The 22,888-nt window shown below is 44.8% G+C and overlaps 1 protein-coding gene and 1 long non-coding RNA gene across 4 annotated transcripts in view; one reads left to right on the top strand and one right to left on the bottom strand.

Moving 5' to 3' along the window:
• Positions 1–22,888, bottom strand: part of CAP2 (cyclase associated actin cytoskeleton regulatory protein 2) — a 159,006-nt gene that overhangs the window by 78,276 nt on the left and 57,842 nt on the right. For both annotated transcript variants that reach the window (XM_002720865.6, XM_070074305.2), the window contains exon 4: positions 19,337–19,414. In XM_002720865.6, coding sequence (XP_002720911.2) covers positions 19,337–19,414 — 78 coding nt within the window. The remainder of the gene's footprint in view (positions 1–19,336; positions 19,415–22,888) is intronic.
• On the top strand, positions 8,401–20,041 carry LOC138849699 (uncharacterized). Of its 2 annotated transcripts, XR_016234738.1 has the most exons (4): positions 8,401–8,521; positions 10,983–11,035; positions 16,198–16,915; positions 18,632–20,041. It is a non-coding gene; the product is annotated as an uncharacterized LOC138849699 (long non-coding RNA). The 2 variants fall into 2 exon arrangements; XR_011388749.2 differs by lacking the exon at positions 10,983–11,035 and having other exon boundaries at positions 8,417–8,521.

Raw genomic sequence — 22,888 nt, 5'->3', positions numbered from 1 at the left:
AACTTTTTTATTAAAAATGAGTAACTGACTACATTAAAACACAAAAATTCAACTATCTGTAGTTTCAAAGCAAGGCAATTAGTCATTTTGGTGGAGGACCATTTGTTAGGCACAATGGCCTAGCCATGATTCCTGCTTATCTTGCAAGACCAAGTTCAAGGGGCCCCTTCCCTGTGAACCCTGCTCCAATCCCTCCAACCTGGGACCCCGAGCAGCTCAGCACTAATTACAATGTACTACATTTGGGTTTATCATTTGTTCTCACTAGACTCTGTGCTCCTGGAGGAAACCCATCCTGGGATCTCCAAGTATAGCTAATGAAATCATGGCTCATGATCTATCAATGAAAATGAACAACAGATGGACTAGGAGGTAAAGGCCACACATGTCCAACACCATTCCTTTGTGTGAGCAGAGACAGGAAAGTATACAGGTTCAGAGCACCCTGGTTGTTAATGGGATCAGGGGACTGAATTGGCTGTAGGGTGAGGACTCTGATGCTGGAACCATATACTATTGAATGGGCCTTGAACACCATCCTGTGCAGTCTGGAACTGATCCCTCAGGCAAAGAAAGGGATTCCAGATTAGTTTTGTTTTCTGCTTGTTTCTTTTTTAACAACGGCTAGGACCAGAGACTGGGGAACAGACTGGGGAGAGGGAGCTTTGGGGCAGAGTCAGATTATAAGAGGCCACGCTATACTTATACCATGCCAGAGCAGGTTAAGCCTCCACCTGCAATGCTGACATCCCATATGGGCGCCAGTTGGAGACCCAGCTGCTCCACTTCTGATCCAGCTCCCTGCTAATGGCCTGGGAAGGCAGAAGAAGATGACCCAAGTGCATGGGCCCCTACCTCCTATGTGGGAGACCTGGAGGAAGTTTCCGGCTCCTGGCTTTGGACCAGTCCAGCTCCAACCAACTGGCCCAGCTCTAGCCACTATGGCCATCTGGGGAGTGAACCAGCAGGTGGAAGATTTCTCTCTGTCTCTCCTCCTCTCCCTGGAACACTGCCTTTCAAATAAATAAAAACTAATTCTTCAAAAAAAAAAAAAAGAGGTCACACTACAGTGTTTATCAACGAGCAGTGGAATTTTTCCTTAAATCCTTCATTTCACAGCTTTAAATAAAGCAAGATTGTTACATCGTTATGTTAAAAAATAGAAAAACAAGAGAGCTTCTCTCTCTTCCTTCCCTTTCTCCTCTCTTCTCTTCCCTCCCTTCCCTTCTTCCTTCCATACTTCCTCCACCCCTCCTTCCCCCTTCCTTTCCCTCCTCCTCCCTCCCTCCCTTGCTCCCTCCCTGCTTCCTTCCTTCCTTCCTACTTCCTCCCTCCCTCTCTTCCTTTTGGAATTAAGACAGATGGGATAGAAGAAAGGTTTCAGATCCCATGGATCAGGGCTTCACCAGGACTTGAGGATTGGTTGAGTGAGGGGAAAGAACAAGCAGGAGTCGAGAAGACTTGGGGATTTCTGGTTCAGGCAACAGGGTGGCTGGGGTTCCATGAATTGGGAGAAGGAATCAGGAGGGAGCACAGTGTTTGACAGAGGTTTGTGCACATGTGGCTCTAGGTAAACTGCACTGGAGGCTCTTGTGACACATCAGGCTTAGGGTCTAAGAGCAGGAGCCTTCAGTATGGAGATACACAGTTGGCACCACCGGCATAGGAGGCTCTGATTCCACATGATCAGGGAAAGCTCAGCTTGGATGAGGTCCTCCTCCGGCAACAATGACATCTTGAAGGAATATGTACACTTCAGGGGTGGAGGATGGAAAGCCAGAGAGAGACTAGAAATAAAATAGACAATTTAGGAAGAAGAGTTGCGTGACACAAAGGAGGGGACACTTGTAGGAAGGTGACAGCCAGTGGTAAGACTCTTCAAGGAGCTCGGATGGAAACAGGACAATCAGGAAGAAGGCAGGGCACCGGGAAAGTCTTTGTGCACAATGATAAGGGAGGCAGAGGGATGACAGGAAACTGCCAAGTGTCGGTGAAGTGAGGACACGAAAGCAGGGCAAAGAGGGTTCTCACGAAGCGTGGCAGCGAGGGGGAGGATGGAGACAGCTTCAACAGAAGAGGAAGTTCTCGCTCTCTCTTTTTTTTTTTTTTTTTTTTTTTTAAGGCGAGAGAATCCTGATTTGGTTTGTAGACTAAACAGGAGGAGCCAGTTGGGAGAGAAGGGAATAGCTGATTAGATAAGGTTTTAGAGGAGGTAGGAGGAGACCTCAGCACCCACACAAATAAGGAGACTTATCATGCCCTGAGATTACAGAAGAGATTCTGAGCAAGCAGCCAGAAGGGGCCACCGTATGACTGTAATAGAGACAGCTGACCTCAGAGACTCCGTGTTGAGGTCCCAAGCAACATTAAATGTATATATAGCAATAGTGAGGAAATGCAAGAAGTCAAGTCAGGAACAGCTTAATTAATGTAAAACTCTGTTTAGGGCATACCTGAAAAAAATAAAGACTGGAGGCAGAGTGGAAAATGGCAATAATTAAGGAAAAATTAACAGACATGGGAAACAACCTAAATGACAGGATGACACTTTAAATCACAATTTCTCTCCAAGAAAAAAATAGATCTTTCCTACAAATTTATCCCAAAAAGCCAAATGACAGAGATACTTAAGATTACCAGAATTAGAAAATTTTAGTTTTTTTTAAAGTTTATTTCCTTGGAAGGCTGAGTTATGGAGAGAGGGAGAGAGAGCGAGAGCGAGAGCGAGAGAGAGAGAGAGAGAGAGAGGTCTTCCATCTGCCAGTTCATTCCCCAAATGACTGTAAAGATTGGTGCCAGGCCAGGCAGAAGCCAGGAGCCAAGAGCCAGGAACTTCCTCCTGGTCTCCCACGTGGGTGCAGGGGCCCAAGCAGTTGGCCAATTTTCCCAGGCCATTAGCAGGGAGCTGGATTGGAAGTGGAGCATCTGGGACTCGAACTGGTGCCCACAGGAGATGCTGGAATCACAGGTGGCAGCTTCACCTGCTGTGCCACAATGCCAGCCCTGAAAATTTTGCTTTTTAATTCTTTTTTGTTCTTACTGAGTGATACCAGATGAGCAAGAAACCTTTCTGTGTTTCATTTCTTCTCTTCTCGCAAATAAGGTTTCCATAAATAATCCACAGGGCAAGGAGTAATTATGCTGGGGCCTTTAAATGATGGTTGTGTTGAGTATAAATCTCTTCTCTGCATCCCAAAAGTATGGGAGGAGGACCATCTTCCAGGCTTCCTGAGATTCTCCTACTGCAAAAAGTGTTGGGGGTGGGGAAGGACCCAGTGTTGTGGTGCAGCAGGTTAAGCCACTTCCTGCAGTGTCAGTATCCCATACTGGCACGGGTTTGAGTTCCAGCTTCTCCACTTCCAATTCAGCTCCCTGCTAATGCACCTGGGAAAGCAGCAGAAGATGGTCCAAGTGCTTGGGCCCCTGCCACTCATTTGGGAGATCCAGATGGAATTCCTGTCTCTTGGTTTCATCCTGGCCCAGCTCTGGCCATGGTAGTCATTTGGGAAGTGAACCATTGGATGGAAGCTCTCATTCCCTCACTCTCTCAATCTGCTTTTCAAATAAGTAAGTCTCTTTTTTAAAAAATGTAATTGGAGTTGACTTTCCAGGCATTATTTGTTCTCACAAATAGAGAAACAAGAGGAGGTTTACAGAGACGTTTTGTCATTTCTTAAATGATCTTGGAAGAAGGTCTAAATCATCCTTAATATCTGAAGAATATCTGGTTTGGACAGCTTATTCATTTTGTCTCTTGTTGAGCACTTATGATGAACAATGAATCTGGGCCACCATTCACTGCTCAGAAGTCCTAAATAATCAGATTCTCTTCCATCGGCCCCTCCCTTGAAGTGATTATTCAGTACCAAGTCAACAGTTAGACTGGTTGGGTGCCAGGGACGCACATAAAGAACAATGTAGAGCAAGCAACTAAGGTGAGGGTAACCCGACTGAAAATAAAGACAGAAAAATAAGCCAAGGAGATTCAAGAGGTTGGATGACCTGTTACAGCGCAGGCAGACGTGTGTTGCATGGTTCCACTCCTTCATTACTGCCATCTTACTAATTAAGACACCTACTCTTTGCTTTCCCTGCTGCAAAAGATGGATCAAGACTCAGAGAAGCAGCTAAGAGCAGCGGGGTTCAGAGAATTACTGTGCCAGAGAGGTCTGAGGCACAGCACCACGTGATGGCTTAGAAGTCCCTCTGTCACTTCCAACTGACGACCCTGAGATGGTGACGATCTTTGTCTGTCTTCTTTCCTCACCTGTCTCCTGTAGCTCTTGTCTGACTCTTCCCCCGCTTTAAGTCTCAAGAGATGAAAGAACAAAGTTGAGTGGAGTGAGCCAAGAGAATCCTGCCCAGTGCAGTACAGGGTACAGCCTCTGAATACTGAGATTCTTTGGTTGCTACTTTTGAAAAAGATAATTCAATCTTAAGTACAGGATTAGCAAATTACAGAATGACTTGGAATGTCTCTGTGCAAACCAGAGAAATGCTCTTTGGAAATGAAAAGAAAAATACCTTTTCAGGGGCTGGTGTCAAGGTACAGTGGTTTAAGCCACTGCTTGGGATGCCAGCATCCTATACCAGAGACCCAATTCTAGTCTTGGTTGCTTCATTTCTGACCCAGCTCCCTGCTAATGCACCTGGGAAAGCAGCAGAAGATGGTCCAAAGACTTCAGGTCTTGCCACCCACACGGGAGACCCAGACTCCTGGCTTTGTACTGGCCCAGCCCCAGCTGCTGCAGGCATTTGGGAAGTGAAGCAGCAGATGGAAGCGCACGCGCTCTCTTTCTCCTTCTCTGTAACTCTGCCTATCAAATAAATAAAACAAATCTGAAAAAAAAGAGGAAAACATCTTTTCTACATACAGAAAGAATCTGAAAGGAATATCTGAGCCAGTACATTCTCTAGAAAGAGAACTTTCAAATCCAAAAGAGTCAAGAGTCACTGATGTGTCGTTACTACAGCTGTCCTTTGTTTCAGATAGGTAACCTATGGTACAGACCTTTTATGATCTCTATTTGTGGTCAGAAGCCCTCAGAGACTCACATGATCAACGTGAACAGTATATTTATATCCATTTTCCAGGACCAGTGTCCACTCTGACCCATATTAAGTAATGATAAAGGGTTCAGTGGTATCTTAGCTTGTATGATGTACAGTTTGCCCAGTGTGTGCATTATTTGCTGCCAAGTTGGTAAAATATGGAGTTTTAAGTTATAACCCTGTTCCTATGGGAAAAGAGAATCCAATTTATGACTCTGCAAGAGGACTCCTATACACACTTGACTACAGAATAGTCAGCCAAAGAAAATGATGGGACTCCTGTGGTTGGAGTTGTTTAAATCCCATTTATGTGACTGGCTGACCGTTACTCTATAGAGAGAGACCATCTGTGCAGGGATGGGCTAATCCTGAAGTTGCTTTGCATGGCAGTTTCTGCTACTCATACTACGCAGGTACCAGCTTCAGAGGCCTGACGCTGGCCACAGCACTTTCCACTCCTTCCTGCAAACACACTGTTTCTCACAATTCACATGAAAACACTGCCCAGGGAAGAATCCCTCTAATTGGAACATTTTTTCAACAGTGTTTTCAACCAGCTGGCTTTTGGCAGTGCAAGTGAAGTTAATCAGCAGGCTCCGGCCAGAACCTATATTCTACAATCACCGTGTGCCCGAGCCGCATCTGTCCCCCAGATCTAGTTGTGAACATTCCTCATCAGCGCCACACACCCAAGATGAACCATCCTGTGGGCCCCTCAGGGGTGCACACAAGAAAGGGTGCATATGAGAGATGGTATCTTGCTTACAGCACATTGCTGTTCTTTCTCTTCTAGGTTTCCCTTTTCCAAATGCCCACAAGGATACTCTTTCTGGGCTAAATGGATGTGAGGGACCTATGACTTACTAGGTGTGTGCTCAACTACATTCCAGTCCGTAACACATACACCTCCGAACAGTGTGTTCTCTCACAATAAAAGATAACAGGACAATGCTAAACAAAAATGTCACTCTATGCTGATCTCGTCCCTGAGTCACTGTAACTCATTATCCCAGCTTAAATTTTTTTTTAATTATTTGGAGGGGAGGTATCTTTCATCTTCTAATTCATTCCCCAAATGCCCACAATGTCTGGGGCTGGGCTAGACTGAAGCCAGGAGTCAGGGACTCCATCAGGTCTCCCACATGGATGACAGAGACCCAACTACTTGAGCCATCACCTGCTGCCTCCCAAGGTGGGAGTCAGGAGCAAGCTGGAATCAGGAACCAAATCCAGGCACTCTGGGTGGAACACAGGCATCCTAACCTGCCTCTGAACTGCTGGGCTAAATGCACGTCCCTAACCGATTTAATTCCTCAAGCCAATAAAAGTCATCAGGAACTTAAGCCTCTCTCCTTAATGAAATCTGGCACCAAAAAATAGTTAGGATCATAGTATGTCCTAAAACTGAAGACACATCAACTCTAAAGAGCCTTGAGGCCGGCGCCGCGGCTCACTAGGCTAATCCTCCACCTTGTGGCGCTGGCACACCAGGTTCTAGTCCCGGTCGGGGCGCCGGATTCTGTCCTGGTTGCCCCTCTTCCAGGCCAGCTCTCTGCTGTGGCCAGGGAGTGCAGTGGAGGATGGCCCAGGTGCTTGGGCCCTGCACCCCATGGGAGACCAGGATAAGCACCTGGCTCCTGCCATCGGATCAGTGCGATGTGCTGGCCACGGTGCGCCGGCCGCGGCGGCCATTGGAGGGTGAACCAACGGCAAAGGAAGACTTTTCTCTCTGTCTCTCTCTCTCTCACTGTCCACTCTGCCTGTCAAAAAATAAAAATAAATAAATAAAAATAAAGAGCCTTGAAGTTCTTAGGATTTTGTTGAGGGGATGAAAAACATTCATAAAAACTAACAGTGGAGGGGCTGGCGCGGTGGCATAGCGGGTAAAGTTGCCACCTGCAGTGCCGGCATCCCATATGGGTGCTGGTTCAGGTCCTGGCTGCTCCTCTTCTGATCCAGCTCTCTGCTATGGGTGGGAAGGCAGTAGAGGATGCCAGGTCCTTGGGCCCCTGCACCTGCATGGGAGACTAGGAAGAAGCTCCTGGCTTCAGATGAGCTCAGTCTGGTGGTTGTGGCCATCTGGGGAGTGAACTAGCAGATAGAAGACCGCTCTCTTTCTCTCTCTCTGCCTCTGCCTAAGGCTCTGCCTTTCAAATAAATAAATAAATAAATAAATCTTTATAAAAAAAAACTGACAGTGGAATGCTTCCAATGTAGCACATGAACAAGCTCCTCATGGTTTGTCAGAGACCTCTAGCAGGTGCTGCAGTTCAAAGCCAGACGTCATCGGAGGCACAGTTACTTTGCCACTGGGCAGAGGAGACAGAGGCGGGAGGTGGAGGGTCTGAAGCACAAAGGTGGTAACATTAAGATGAGTGCAAAGAGCAGGAATATATGAATCATGACAGATGACATCACCCAGGCCCTCTTTTTCCAAAGTATGTTCTCATACAAATGAAATAATAATAGACATAGAGTGCTAGGTTCTCTGCTATAGAGGAGGGATCCAATAAATGCTTGGTTAAAACAAAAGCCCTGAGAAATAAATTAATGGAGTTGAGGAAATTAAAGAGGGCTGGGGTATGTAAGACACACAAGGGCCGTGCAGAGATCTGAAGCAACTACGTACAGGCAGATTTATCTAATAAACGATTCCAGATATGGAAACACGAGTTCTCACAGCAGCTAATCCGCCAAACCTGACAAGGACATTTATTTTTCCTGTTTAGTTTACAGAAAGAAATAATCATCAAAGAAGAACTACATTCTCCAGGTGTTCGCCACCTGCAACGTAAGCCCAGAGCTGTGCCAGGGTCGGGCATGTGCATGATAAAACGAAAAACAACCTATAGTGTGTGGTATGTTTTCTTCTTTCCCTTACGTACTTTGTGAAATGTCTCTCCTTTCAAATGCATGGACATCAACAAGATGTTGTCTTGCTCCAGTCAAGAAAGGAGCTAAAAAAATTGTAGAAGTGATAAATTTTGGTTTTCATTATTCTGGCAATGTTGATGCATTCATGTTCAAAATGCATGTGTTAAAATCTCTGGAAGGCACAGTGCATTTCAATGAGTTGCATGCAGAGCAGTTTGTCTTCTAAAGACAATTTCTTAAAATTTATTCCGGATTATTTGTAATTTTAGTACTTAGGGAGGTGCCTGCATTTTCAATTAGAAGCTAAATTTACAAATGAAGAGTACTGGCCAGTGCAGCTTAAATCGAGCTCTCTTGAGTTGGTGTACATAAACACTAATATCAAATGATGGTTTCGTCATGTGATCTATCCCCCAGCACATACAAATATAGAACATGACCATAAAAAGTAACAGCCCATGCCCTCTGCTAAGTAATTGATGTCAGCGGACCCGGGCTGGAATGTCAGCTGGAAGCACCTTCTCCTGGCCTGCGATTTTCACACAGCCAGCTTTCCGCTGCCCACAGAAGCTGGGTCCTGCAAAGAGGATCTGAGGTAAGGCAGCAGAAATGGGGAACAAGCAGCAAAGCAAAAGGGGCGTGGCTTCCAAAAAGACATGTTGAATGACTCAGCGCCTTCTTTTTAAGTTCATGTTTGATTCAGGTCGTAAGAGAGAAAGTTGTAACCCTTGCAACGTTTTATATCAGACTGACGGTGGCAGGTAGGCAAATATTTAGCTTCACAGTGGACAGCAAAAAAAAAAAAAAAAAAAAAAAGAATTGACAATTATTTTACTAAAAACTACAAAGCAATCCTAACACGTAACGACACAGAGAATGAAAAATTCCTGAGTCCAATACACAGTTTTATGCTTTCTGTAGCACTTGCCATTAAAGTGCTCAGGCGTTCTCACGCACTCAGTATGAAATAGTTGATAAAGGATATTATCCTTTATTAACCCCCTCCTCCCGATAATCTCCCAAATCCCCAGGGTGTGATAACCACCTCACTTCCTCTGGGCAGTCATTCATTACCTAATTTATGTCTTACACAAAGAGGGATGAGCTAATGTGCCTTATCAGATTAAAAAAAAAATCCAACAAAGGTCACCATGAGTGACAGCCCAACGGGACAGGATCCTAGCAAATCCACTCTGCCTCCACAGGCCGGGGCTTCTAAATGCCTATAAAGCTACCAACCACAGCCGGAGCTCAGCGGCTCATCCACAGCTTTATGTTGCTAAAGCAAACAGTCTGTGCAGAAGAATGACAGAATTACTCTCCTTTCTGATTGCCCTTCTCTCTGCATCCTGATAAACTCACCATTAGCTTTCCTGTTGGGATTCAGCCCTGACTGGCTAGCTTCAGGCTGTCAACTCAAGCAGACTCTGATGCTATCACACACACCATGCCTCTCCTTCCTTCCCTGGTGGCTTACTCTGCATCAGCAGCTATTTCCAGCTCTGACAGCAGCCTTCACAGGCTGGCCGGGGTGGCATTACCATGGTAATTTCACTGCCATGGAACGGCTCATGCGACAAAGTAAAGGTGGGTTTTCGCCTCATTTCTCTATCTCTAGTAAGAAAAGCGACTCAGAAAGCTGCTGGTAACAAAAGAGTAATCCTGTAGGTATCAGCATCTGGTCAGTTTTTACCTCTGGACATCAACCATATTTGGACAGATATTTTAGTTGAGTTCAAGCCCACACAGTTCTACTGAAATTAAAAGCACATATTCTTTTGGCTGCTTTTGAGTTTGGTGGCAAAGACCATCAACCCATCTAGCATCATCAACAAGAGCAAAATCTTAGGTACCTTGATGAAGTAGTAATATCAAGTTAATTTGGAGAAGATTACAAAAATGAGCCATTGGTTAGATTCTAATGTTCCACTCTTTGCTGAAACTGTCAATCCAGATCACTGGGAAATATCCCTACTAAATGAAAACACAACTCAGCATGATACAAACAATGAAAATTTGTTTCACCTTTTACTTCTGTTGTCACTATTCTTCTGTTCTCAAGATACATTTAGGAATTACTTAAAAATCCATGAAAAATACTTGTTCCATACATGCAATTAACAGTAGTTACTCAACAGATGTGTTCTAGCTGCCTTTGCATTAAGAAAAAAACCTACAACTTTCATTATTTCAAAACAGGCATTTCATTTTACCTTAGGGCCAGAGTTGGTTTATTGCATTATGTTATCTGTCAATGTGGCCCCTGACAATAGAACGTAGCACCACCACTCACGGCCAGATCTTTCAGGAAGATCCAGCAGCCCTGACAGAGCAGTGCTGTGACATTTTCTGGGCATGGACTTAAGCAACACTTGGGAGTTTGGCTTTGTTCATTCGTTTGCCTTTCCTTTACAATTTCCAGACCTGCCACAAGCACCAAGTAATTTATCCAATGCATGCTCCGAGATCAAAGTCACTCCTTTGTTTGGCAAGTTAAAAATATTGGATAATAATTTGACACTTCATAGTTACGTTAAAACATCACATAGGCAAAAAGGATGAATTCATAATAACAAAGCTCTGATACTTGTATGCACATATCTATATCTATTTAAATCCAAATGCATCAAAAACATTTATCTGTTAGATTTTTAAGTGTTTTATGTGGTTATTTTATTTACTAGAAAGGTAGACACACACACACACACACAGAGAGAGAGAAAGAGAGAGAGAGAGAGAGAGACTTTCAGCCAAAAATACTACAGCGGATCTCATGTGAGCAATCACAAAAAAAAAACAGTTTACTATGATAAGTGTTGGAGTTTCAGGAACTTTTTACTAAAACTCTGGACTGTACTGATTAACACTGAAATCTTCTGCTCAGTTACCTACCCGTGAATGCTTTTCCTCATTTCATCCTCACAATAACTCCATAGGTAGGAACTATTATCCCTATTTCAAACATAAAAAAATGGGTTTAGAAAGTTTAACTGCCATCCCCCAAGCACCTAACTGGACAAATTGGTTTAATGAGAATTCACTGTGGATTTTATCAGGTTGGTTTTCCAGGAATCACCCAGAAGGAGACAAAAGATCTGCAAAGACACAGGTGAACTGTTTTTCTTTTTTCTTTTTTTTTTTTAAGAGTTATTTATTTATTTGCAAGTCAGAGAGAGAGAGAGAGAGAGAGAGAGAGAAACCTTCCATCCATTTGTTCATTCCCTAAATGGCTGCAACGGCCGGAGCTGGGCCAGACAGAAGCCAGGAGCCAGGAGCTTCTTCTGGGTCTCCTGCATGGGTGCATGATCTTCCACTGCTTTCCCAGGCCATAGCAGAGAGCTGGATCGGAAGTGGAGCAGCCGGGACTTCAACCAGTGCCTAATATAGGATGCCAGTAGGCCGGCGCTGTGGCTCACTAGGCTAATCCTCTGCTTGTGGCGCCGGCACCCCAGGTTCTAGTCCTGGTTGGGGTGCCGGATTCTGTCCCGGTTGTCCCTCTTCCAGCCCAGCTCTCTGCTGTGGCCCGGGAGAGCAGTGGAGGATGGCCCAAGGGCTTGGGCCCTGCATCTGCATGGGAGATCAGGAGGAAGCTCCTGGCTTTGGATAATTTTATTAAAATCACCCACTAGTAATCTGGTTCTCTCCCTCCAGATAATTAGCTGAAATCCCAAGATAATTGCCACTAGCCTTTCTTGTTTGGTTGAAAATGAACAAATTATTAACAAATATGGTGGCCGCTCTGTGCATTAGAAAATTCTGACAGGGTGAGTGAGCAGAGGAGTAGCTGGGAGGAGTCTCTCGCCCTCCTTCCCCTTCCAAGTCTTCAGACTGTAGTCAGACAAGCAAGGAAGGAAAGAGAAGCAGCTTTAGATTCCTGCTCCCTGCACATCAGAAAGCAGTCAGTCCGTCCTCCCTCCCTCCCTCCCTCCTTCCCTCCCTCCCTTCCTTCCTTCCTCCCTCCCTCCCTCTCTTCCTTCCTTCCTTTCTTCTTTTTTTCCCCCTCTCCCTCCACCTTCTTGGAGGAGTACAAAACCTCGTCTTACTGGTTTTTTTTTATTTTAAAGATCTATTTTCATTCTATGTGAAAGGTAGACACACACACAGACAATGCGTGTAGAAGAAGATACCTATCTTCCATCACTGGTTCAATCCCTAAATGTCCACAACAGTGGGGGTTGGGCCAGGCCAAAGCAGGGGCCCAGAACCATGCATGGCAGGGATTCAACTACATTAGCCATCACTTGCTGCCTTCCAGGGTGTGTGTTAGCAGAAGCTGAAATCCAGGTCTCAAACCCAAGTCCAATACGAGATGTGGGCACCACAAGCAGTGTCTCACCTGCGGGACCAAACACCCTCCCTTCAGTCTTTCTGATGAGTAAAATCTACACGGCAATCAATGACCAGAAATCATCTTCCCTGATGCTGGAAAACTTAGAGTTAACTTTTCCTCTGTGTACTGGTGGACATGAATTGCATGTGTATGTGTGCACTTGTGCACACAGACACACACACACACATACAGGTCATTCATTGTCAGGTCTCAGCAGCACAAGAAATGCTGGAGAAATATGGCAAGAGTGTGGCAGGAAGGGAGAAAACCTGCTGTTCTTATGACACGACAGCTGGGGGTTGCCACGGCCCAGGTGCTTCTCACCTGTTCCTGCACCATATCTACAGGCTAGGGGAGAAGCCTCCCAAGAACCTCCCAGGTGCCTGCCGTTTTCCTCGGGGGGTGGTACCCATCCAGGACACCTGTGGCAGAGTTTTGTGATCTCCAATGACAGAGATCATTACAGATCTTATTTCTCATCTCTCCTGTATGATGTGAGAAGTCTCAAGACCACAGTACACTTGTTCATTTTACCTCTCCCTAGTCACAGAAACATGTTCTAAGGTCATACTTTGATTTAAAAAACACCTATGAATAACCGTGCAGTGTGCCTCTTGTGTATAATGTCTGTAAAAAGGACTTTGGATGATGAATAAAGGAATAGCTCAGGTCTAGAGCCCCTAGACAGGTTACCAAGGCATCGCTGTGGGTTATTTTTCACGTTTGTGAACTAGAAACGACAGACTTTGTCTCTACAAGGAAATTGTTTTGTGTGTCAGGGTGAAGGCCTCCTGGAAATTTTCTACATGAAGGTCCTGCCATCAGTTGCAAGGAGATGCATCTGATAAATGGTCACGAAACTTCCTAGGTAATAATGTTATTAAGGACTGGGCCTTTCTGGCCTCAAGATTAATTATATAAATTACAACCAGAGAGACAAGAAAAACATGAGATGGTCTGCAAATGTGTTGTCACATGTTCTAGGTCCTGAGTGTTTCATATATCTACCAATGGGAGGGGTGTGTCTGAACTTCAAGGGGTGACCCACTGTGTGCCATGAAATTGATTTAGTGGGTCATGCCTGGTCTTAACAAAAGAAGAGAAAAATGACACAGCAAAATAATGAAACAGAAGAAAAACATCAGAAGGCAGAGCACACGGTAAGAATGACTGTTGTTTCGTAAAACTGGGTGTTGAAGTAAAATATATTTTTTAAATGGGTTATGGTTGAAAATTTTGAAAGCTCTTATATTACAGAGTACAAGAGATCTGTTCTTCAGTGCCTAAATGAGAAAGGAAATTCGAGGCTGGAAGCCATCATTGTCAATCAGGGCTGTAGGCAAATTCCTTTTCTAGCTTCCCCCAGGGTAGATAAAGGGGTGTCACTGGAGGAACTGGGGGTACATGTCAGTCTGTCGCCCACAATCCTACTTAAAAACAGTTATTTTGTAGTCTAGAAAGAAGGAACTCAAGGCAATCTGTATTAGTCTTCTATATCTGCGAAACAAATTTCCACGAACTCAGTGGCTTCAAACAATACTCACTCATCATTTCACAGCTTCTGTGGCTCAGAAAGTCAAGGCGGTGCTAGGGCCACTGCCCAGGGTCTCACAAGGTGGAAATGGGCCACAGCTGATCACTGACACTGATTTAGCCGTGCCCTAGGCTTTGGCAAGGAAAGTGCTTACTCTCATTTGCAGGCTCCCAGGCACCCCTGGCAGGGCCACCTCCCTACAATATCTTCCCTCCCTAATGCCTGAAACTCCTGTTAAAGACGGATTTCTCTTGGTGCATGGTTAGCCTAGAGGTTAAGATGCCAGTGTTCCATTTCTGAGTGCCTGGGTTGGATTCCTGGCCCCAGTTTCTGATCCCAGTTTTCTGCCAACGTGCACCCAGAGAGGCAGCAAGTGATGGCTTAAGTAGTCGGGTCCCTGCCACCCACTGGGAGACCAGGATTGAGGTCCTGGCTCATGGTTTTAGCCTGACCCAAACCCAATCTCAGCCATTTGGGGAGTAAACCACTGTATAGGATTTCTCTCTCACAAATAAATATTTAAAGTGCATTCTCCACCCTTTTCTCTCAGATCTGCATTACAATTGCAATTACTCATGTAATTATTTACTAGAAATTAAGCTCACTGGCCAGCGCCGCGGCTCACTAGGCTAATCCTCCGCCTTGCGGCGCTGGCACACTGGGTTCTAGTCCCAGTCGGGGCGCCGGATTCTGTCCTGGTTGCCCCTCTTCCAGGCCAGCTCTCTGCTGTGGCCTGGAAGTGCAGTGGAGGATGGCCCAAGTGCTTGGGCCCTGCACCCCATGGGAGACCAGGAGAAGCACCTGGCTCCTGCCTTCGGATCGGCGCGGTGTGCCGGCCGCAGCGTGCTGGCTGCGGCGGCCATTGGAGGGTGAACCAACAGCAAAAGGAAGACCTTTCTCCCCGTCTCTCTCTCACTGTCTACTCTGCCTGTAAAAAAAAAAAAAAAAAAAAAAAAAAAAGAAAGAAATTAAGCTCACTGTAATAGGGATAAGATTTTGGAGATGTTTGTCACTGCAGCATAACACAGCCTGCTTTGATAAAGAAATGTTAGGAGAAAAAAAAATATGGGTTTGATATTTGGCTGCTAAGAGAATTCGAGCTTGTGGGGGGTTTTCTGGTAATGATCTCCATGGTCTTGTTGCTCAAGTGTAGTGACAGAGCAGCAGTCTCAGCACTGTCCAGGAACTTACTAGAAATACCGGCTAATGAGCCCAATCAGAAACCTGCTGGACCAGACTCCTCATTTTAACAAGATCCCCAGGTATCCCATCCAAGAGTGTTGTTTCAGAAGCAGTGGTCTACAGGCAGCTGGAAATGCAATTCTAAAGCATCTTAAATACATCTGAGCTCAATGTGTAATGGGGCTAGCACGGCACGGGTCCTCACAGTGTGGTCCCTGGGCCGGCAGCATCTCCATCCACTGAAGATTTGTTTATTTATTTATTTATTTATTTGAAAGAGTTACACAGAGGGAGAATGAGAGGCAGAGAGAGAAAGGTCTTCCACCTGCTGGCTCACTCCCCAGTTGGCCGCAATGGCCAGAGCTGTGCCGATCCAAAGCCAGGAGCCAAGAGCTTCCTCTGGGTCTCCTATGAGGGTGCAGGAGCCCAAGGACTTGGGCCATCTTCTGCTGCTTTCCCAGGCCATAGCAGGGAGCTGGGTTGGAAGCAGAGCAGCAGGGACTCAAACTGGTGCCCGTAGGGGATGCTGGTACTGCAGGCGGTGACTTTACCCGCTACGCCACAGCACCAGCCCCAAGATTTGTTTATTTGTTATCTGAAAGGCAGAGTTGCAAAAAAGAAAGAAGGAGAAACAGAGACAAAGAGATCTTCCATCTGCTGATTCACTCGCCAAATGGCAGCAATGGCCAGGGTTAGGCCCGTCCAAAGCCAGGAGCCAGGAGCTTCTTCTGTGTCTCCCACGTGGGTGGCAGGGGCCCAAGGACCTGGGCCATCTTCTGCTGCCTTCTCAGGCACATTAGCAGGAAGCTCAATTGGAAGTGGAGCAGGCAGGACTCGAACAGGCACCCATATGGGCTGCTGGCGTTGCAGGTGGCAGCTTTGCTACAACACTGGTCTCTCAATGAAGATTCTTTAGAGCTTCAGATTACCAGGGCTGAACCCAGACCTATTGAATGGGGAACTCTGAGAGTTAGATCCAGCAATTTCTATTTTAGCAACCCTTCACAGAATGTGCACGCACATGAAAGTTTTCTTGACAATCCCTGCTGACTATCAACAAGAGCTGAAATTACAGTAGTTGATTCTTAAGCGGAAGACAAGGACAATTACAATACTGTTCCCATGAGAAAATGCGATGTGTTACAACATAATGTTCTTTATGCACAGGGTGGCCATGGACTGTGATCCCCACTGTGGTGGTGACCTGTCAAACCTACTTTTCTAGCAGGTGGATGTTCCAGGACAGATCTCTGGATGAAGAGGACAGGGAAGGAGAAGGATAGGACAGAAAGGCAGAGAGGCAGCAACACTGCTTCGCGCTCTGCCACCCTGACGCTCCTGAGCCTTGCTGCATGGGAAAACCATGAGAAAGAAGCGCCATGGGGACCCTTCTGGCTGTGCCTCCCTGGAAATCCACCTCTCTCTTTCATCAGGAATGAACCAGAATCAGATCGCACACCCAGGTGCCTGAAGACAATCAGCAGTCCAACCCCTTGCTTCCTTTGGGATATCACAGACCCAGGGCATCCATTCACTGTTTTCATTGGTTTGCATCTTCATCCAAGATTTAGTGAGTGCCTTTTCTGTGCAAGGTATCCAAGGCAACAGGGAGGCCTCTTGCTCTGGACTTGGGAAAGGGCCTCTTCCCCTTGAGACTCTCAACTGAAATCACCCGTCTTTCCACGTCAGGCACAGAAAACGAGCATCAAACCATGACTTTCTAGTTTCACGTTCCTCTTCCATCAAGAGGGTTTGAGAAGGCCAAGGAGAAAAATGCATCCACAGTGACTCATAGAACATTTCCATCCCTAGACGGCCCCTAACCCAGACTGTGCATCAACTCCTTACAGCACATGGGGGGAGCCATACACCCAGCTCTGGTTATGTCAGACTCACCTGGAGGACCACACAACTCTCAAAGCAGAGGCCACTCCTCAGACCAAGTAAGTCAAAACCCATTGAGTGGGACCCAGGCATTGCTATTTTAAGAAACTTTCCAGTTGGTTCCACTGTGCAGGAAAGGATAGGAATGACTATGCTAGGGAGGGGATCTAGGGTATTAGTTTTTGCCCCTTAATGGAGCTGAGTATCTGTCCCTGAAGGTCAAAGTCCTGGATTCTCAGTTCAGCTTCTGTATTTTCTTTTTCTTTTTTCTTTTCTTTTCTTTTTTTTTTTTTTTTTTTTTGGCCAGGCAGAATTAGCCAGTGATAGAGAGAGACAGAGAGAGAGTTATAGACAGTGAGAGACAGGGAGAAAGGTCTTCCTTTCATTGGTTCACTCCCCTAATGGCCGCCACGGCTGGTGCTGCGCTGATCCAAAGCCAGGAGCCAGGTGCTTCCTCCTGGTCTCCCGTGCGGGTGCAGGGACCCAAGCACTTGGGCCGTCCTCCACTGCACTCCCGGGCCATAGCAGAGAGCTGGACTGGAAGAGGAGTAACCGGGATTAGTACCCAGTGCCCCGACCAGGACTAGAACCCGGGGTCTGGAGCCACAGGTGGAGGATTAGCCAAGTGAGCCGTGGCGCTGGCCAGCTTCTGTATCTTCATGACTTTGCTTTGGAACTCAAAGTGAGTAATCACATTTAAACTATTGTATCACAGCAAATCTTTCCATTCATCTTTTAATTTTTATAATTGTTACCAAAATTTAGATACAGATTATATAGCCAAAGGAACAAGTTTTATTTTTTCCTATCTGGGGGTTTGTTAGCAATAGCTCTACTTTTCAATTGAAAACTTGCATTCATTACGTGATCAACTTGGTCAAAATAATGTGGTTATGAAGCCTTGGTAGAGGGAATGCAATGCAATTGCATGACACAGTGTCAGTGGTTTAGGCAGGTGGTAGTGGGGCCTGGGTTTACAGAATAGGAAAGTCTAGTGCCCTAGAAAATGAGAAGAATCCCCAGCCACCGCTTTGCTCTTAAATCTGCTCTTGTCATTTGCATACACAAATTTATTCTGGGCCTTACATGGCAATGTTACAGTAGGTTAAAAGTCACTAACATCATAATATAGATTGAGTATCCCTAATTCGAAATGTGAAATATAAAATGCTCCAAAATTGGAAGCACTCAGTGCCACAAGGGGACAATTTCACACCATGAAACTTTGTTTCCTGCCCCAAATTATGAAAAATATACTCTAAGATCACTTTCAGGTTAGGTGTATGAAATATATATGAAACACAAACAAATTTCATGTTGCGACTTTGGTCCCATGGCCAAGAAATCTCATTATGCATATGCCTGTGCATATGCATATGCAAATTTTCCAAAGTTGGAAAAGAATCCCAAACCTGAAACAGTTCTGGTTGCCACGATTCAGAAACAGGATACTCAACCTGCACTGGCAACATTGTTGCATTTAGCATCACATCCTCTAACATATCTAAATATCTTTAACTTAAGAAAGACTGATTCACATTCATGAAAGCAGGGAAAGGAGAGATGGAATATGCCTAAGGATAAGGAGCCTTCCAGAACTTCATGGACAATGGAATGCAAAGACAGGTTTAGTTTGGTGCAAAGTGATCTGAAACCCATGCCTAGTTTTTTCACAATCCACATTTTCCATGAATGTTTTGAAGGGCCCATATGCATGGATTTCAAAGTTTTTTGCACCAATGATAAACTTATTTTTTTCATTCTGTTTTCCACAGATGTTCTTAAGCCCCCTGGTGCTTAGAGATTCTTGGAGATTCTCTCCAGTTCTGGTGACTTTAGAACAGGGATCAGCACCATCATCACCGAGGAGTTTAATATTAAATGCAGAATCGCAGACCTATTCCAGCGTCATGAATCAGACTCTGCAATGAAGCTCCTAAGCTCCTTAGGTGTCCAAAAACCCAAGGCACTGGAGAAGCACTGAGTCAGCCTACAGATGCTACTCACCACTCTGGAGCTAATCAAATCATACACGGAATTTGTAGATGATCGTAGAGGTGAATAGTCTTTGAAAACAAAGCAGCAAAGAACTGGAACTAAAAATTTGTACCAAATGCTTCCTGGATTATAAAACTAATAAGAACAGGATACAGATGACATAAACAGATGGCTTAAACTGGTGATGTCCATTGTGACAGTATAATTTGGTCACAACTATAACATGCTTATCACTAGTCATTAGACAGAGAGAGTGCTTTTTTTTTTTGCAATTGATATACATTTTTAAAAAACGTGTCTACTAAGATTATGAATACAGAAGAAATGCTCCTTAGCATGGTTCATGTTAGACGGAGAATTTGCCCATACTCCAAGTCTCATGTTGGGGGTGTCTCTCACAGGTAAAGGTTCTGCTGGCTCCTTGCTTCCTGCCTGAGGAGCCCCTTCCCTCAGCAGCCCTGTTCCTCGGGGTGAGCTCTTACCTCCTGGGGTTGTTGGTACTGAGAGGCCATGAGAAGGAATGCCCGCTGCGCCTGGAAAGCACTGTGCACCATTTCTGCCTGGGAACAAAGATGGAGAAGGCAGTTTCAATGTTAAGAGCTCTTAACCAGAGAGTCACCCACCACAGGACTCAGTAATTCTGCCCCTAGGGACATGCCCAGGAAAAATGGAAGCAGATATCCATGCAGAGCTTGCAAACAAATGCTCGCAGCAGCATTATTCTTTGGAGCCAACACGGGGAAGCAAGCCGAATGCCCACCCACTGATGAGTGGCTAAACAAACCGTGATGGATCCACACGACAGAACATGACTCAGCATTCCACAGAAATGAAGGACTGACACGTGCTTCAACACAGAAGAAGCCTGAAAACATTATGCTGAGTGAATGAAGCCAGCCACAAAAGAGCATATTCATATGATCCCGTTTATAGGAAATGTTTGGAATAAGCACATCTACAGAGACAGAAAGTAGATTAGTGGTTGCCAGGGGTTGCCAGGAGGGAGTTCTGGGGGGGGGAGTGACCGCTAATGGGCTTGGGGTTTCTTCTGATGGTGATAAGAATGTCCTGGAGTTAGGCAGTGGTGATGCCCTCACCACATGGGGAGTATATGAGACTGAATTGTTGACTTAAAAAGGGTGAATGTTACAGGTGTGAATGCTATCTAAATAAAGCTGCTAAAAATATTTGAGTTCCAAAGTGCCATTATTTTCAAAGCATGACTCTCTCTTGTTCTTTCACACTGGGTCCCGAATCTGTTCTATTCCTTCCAGGGGAAGGAGGATCGTTCTTTAACTCACCTAGAGCCAATGTCTTCTACGATTCCTCACTATGATAGTTCTGGAAGAGATTTTTTTAATGCTGCGTGGGGCCCCAGCTGGACTCAACCCTTCCATCAAAATGATCTGTGCAGAAGGAGTACCTTCAAACACACTCTCCTATCCTTACCCTCTACTCACTCCTGATGTTTTATTAAAAAAAAAAAAAAAAACTACAGAAATGTACCAGGAAGACAATAATCTCAAATACCTATATCACCCAGCATTAACTAACTTTTTTGAAAATTTTCTCTAGCCTTTAAGAAAATCTAGTTGTTTTCACAAGATAAGGCATACTTATTTAGAATATTTTTTAATGCAGAAACATTCAAAGATTAGTTTTTGAAAAAATAACTCACAACCTGGAAGTGATCATTAGCAACGTTAGATGACATCATTGTAACCACTGCTTAAGAATATGTTCAGAGAAAAAAAATATGTTCAGACTTATGGAATGGGGCCATACCTAGTGTTCTTATTATTTTTTAAAAAGCATAACATTTAATTATTATTCAGGGGATGGTGCTGTGCTGTGACATAGCAGGTAAAGTTGCCACTGCAGTGCTAGCATCCCATATGGGTTCCAGTTTGGGTCCTGGTTGTTTCACTTCTGACCCAGCTCTCTGCTATGGCCTGGGAAAGCAATAGAAGATCACCCAAGTCCTTGGGCCCCTGCACCCACATGGGAGACCTGGAAGAAGCTCCTGGCTCCTGGCTTTGGATCAGCCCAGCTCCAGCTGTTGTAGCCATTTGGGGACTGAACCAGTAGATGGAGATCTCTCTCTCTCTCTCTGCCTCTGTAACTCTGCCTTTCAAATAAATAAATAAATCTTTAAAAAATTATTGTTGAATAGTAGAGATGAAAAAGAAAAAGAACTGTTAAAGTTCAAAGAAAACTCCCTGTATTAGAAGTTATTATTTCCTAAATGATTGATCTAAGGTAAAAATATACAAAATATTAATAAGCTGGAAATGTGTTTGCATTGTTATACAATAATTTTAGACAGTATTGGTCAACTTCCTGGGAAAGATGAGAACAGAAGTACTTTTACATTTTTCCATTTCTGGCCCCCTGTTTCCATATTTTTCAGTTATTATTTTGTCCAGTTGATGACATTCATATTCAGTCTGCAACATTAGTTTCCACTGTTGTTTAGTAGTACTTCCACATTTAAACCACTCTAGTGGTTTAAATAGTGTCTCCATTTCCAAATTATTTTGATGTATTTTTTCAAAGATTTATTTAATTTTATTTTAAAGAAAGAGCAATGGCAGGTGGGAGAGTTAGAGATAGAGAGAGAGAGATCTTCCAACTGCTGGTTCACTCCCCAGATGGAACTGTATCCGGGTCTCCCATGTGGATGGCAGGGGCCCAAGTACTTGAGCCATGTTCCCTGCTTTCCCACATGCATTAGCAGGGAGCTGGATTGGAAGTGGAGCAGCTGGGACTCCAACTAGCACCCATATGGGATGTCAGCATCACGGGCAGTGGCTTAACCCACGGCTCCACAACGCCGGCCCTTTGCTATGTTTATAATTGGCTGCACTGTCCATATCAAGTATTTTCTTCACCAAGAGCTTCAGTTCTTTCAGGTTTGAGCACGTCCTCCTGCTGTCTTTACATTCTCACGTCTTGTCTGGATACTTCCTCTGGGTCACTTCCTTCTCTGTTCTCAGAGAGCATGGCACTAGGAGTGGCAGTGCAGATGCCCGAGCTGAGCTTGACTTTTTACTCGCCTTTAGGAAACTGACTTATTCTGGCTCGACACCTAAAGAATTATTTCCTTGTTCTTGAGGTTTAATAGCTTCCCTGAGATATGTTTGGGTCTTGAGCATTCTATATTTTAGCCCCTGGAATAGACTTGGTCCTTTTTCCATCTCTGGGCAATTTTCTTCTTATATTTTTTTCAATACATCTTCTGTCCCATTTGTTATAGCTTCTACTGAGGGACTCCGATCATTATCCTCATATTGTATAATATTTGCATGTCTTCATATCTTTTAGATTATCTCTGTGTTTAACATCCTTGTCTGTCATCTGTATTCACTACCATTATATGAACACTTTTTCCCCGTTGTCAGCAAATTTTCAACTGGCATCCTACACAATGCTTCTAAGTTATCTATCACTTCCATATTAGCATATCTGGTTCTTGGTTTGTTAGACTTCCTATTTCCTTTTTCTCTTCATTCATATTGTTTTACCACCTTGTCTTTAAACTATTTAAAAAATGCTTTTATATTCTTAAGTTTGGAGAGTGTAGGTTATCCCCTTATTAAACCATTGTGAAGAATTTGCTTCTTTTTCTTACATTTCCATCTTCCTAGGGGGTGAGCTCTGTCTGTCTACTTTGCATGCTGGTTCCTACTAGATGTAGCTGCCATGCCAATTCTCTTCCATCTTGCTTATGCCTCATCGGCTCCGTCCAGATAGTTTAATTTTTCTGATAAAATGTGGTAATTCCTTGAGTCTCTTGTAGCCCCTAGAAACCAGTGTCTCCTCCCTTTTGAGCAGCAGTTTGAGGGCTAAATGCTGTGCAGGCTCTCTCTACTCTTCTAGGTTGGATGAGCCAGGGGTGAGGAAAAGGAGCAGCTTAGCTAAGGTGATGCCCAGTCTTCACTAGAGCCTTTGGGTGCAGCTCATTCTTCTGAGAATTAGTTAACCGACTCAGGCCAGGAACCCAATCTGGGTCTCCTACGTGTGTGGCAGGGATG

This window comes from Oryctolagus cuniculus, chromosome 5, assembly GCF_051225735.1.
Source record: "Oryctolagus cuniculus isolate XC-2025 breed Fujian yellow rabbit chromosome 5, ASM5122573v1, whole genome shotgun sequence".
Lineage (NCBI taxonomy): Eukaryota > Metazoa > Chordata > Mammalia > Lagomorpha > Leporidae > Oryctolagus > Oryctolagus cuniculus.
Note: the sequence above shows the minus strand (reverse complement) of the source record. Positions and strands in the feature narration are given on the sequence as shown.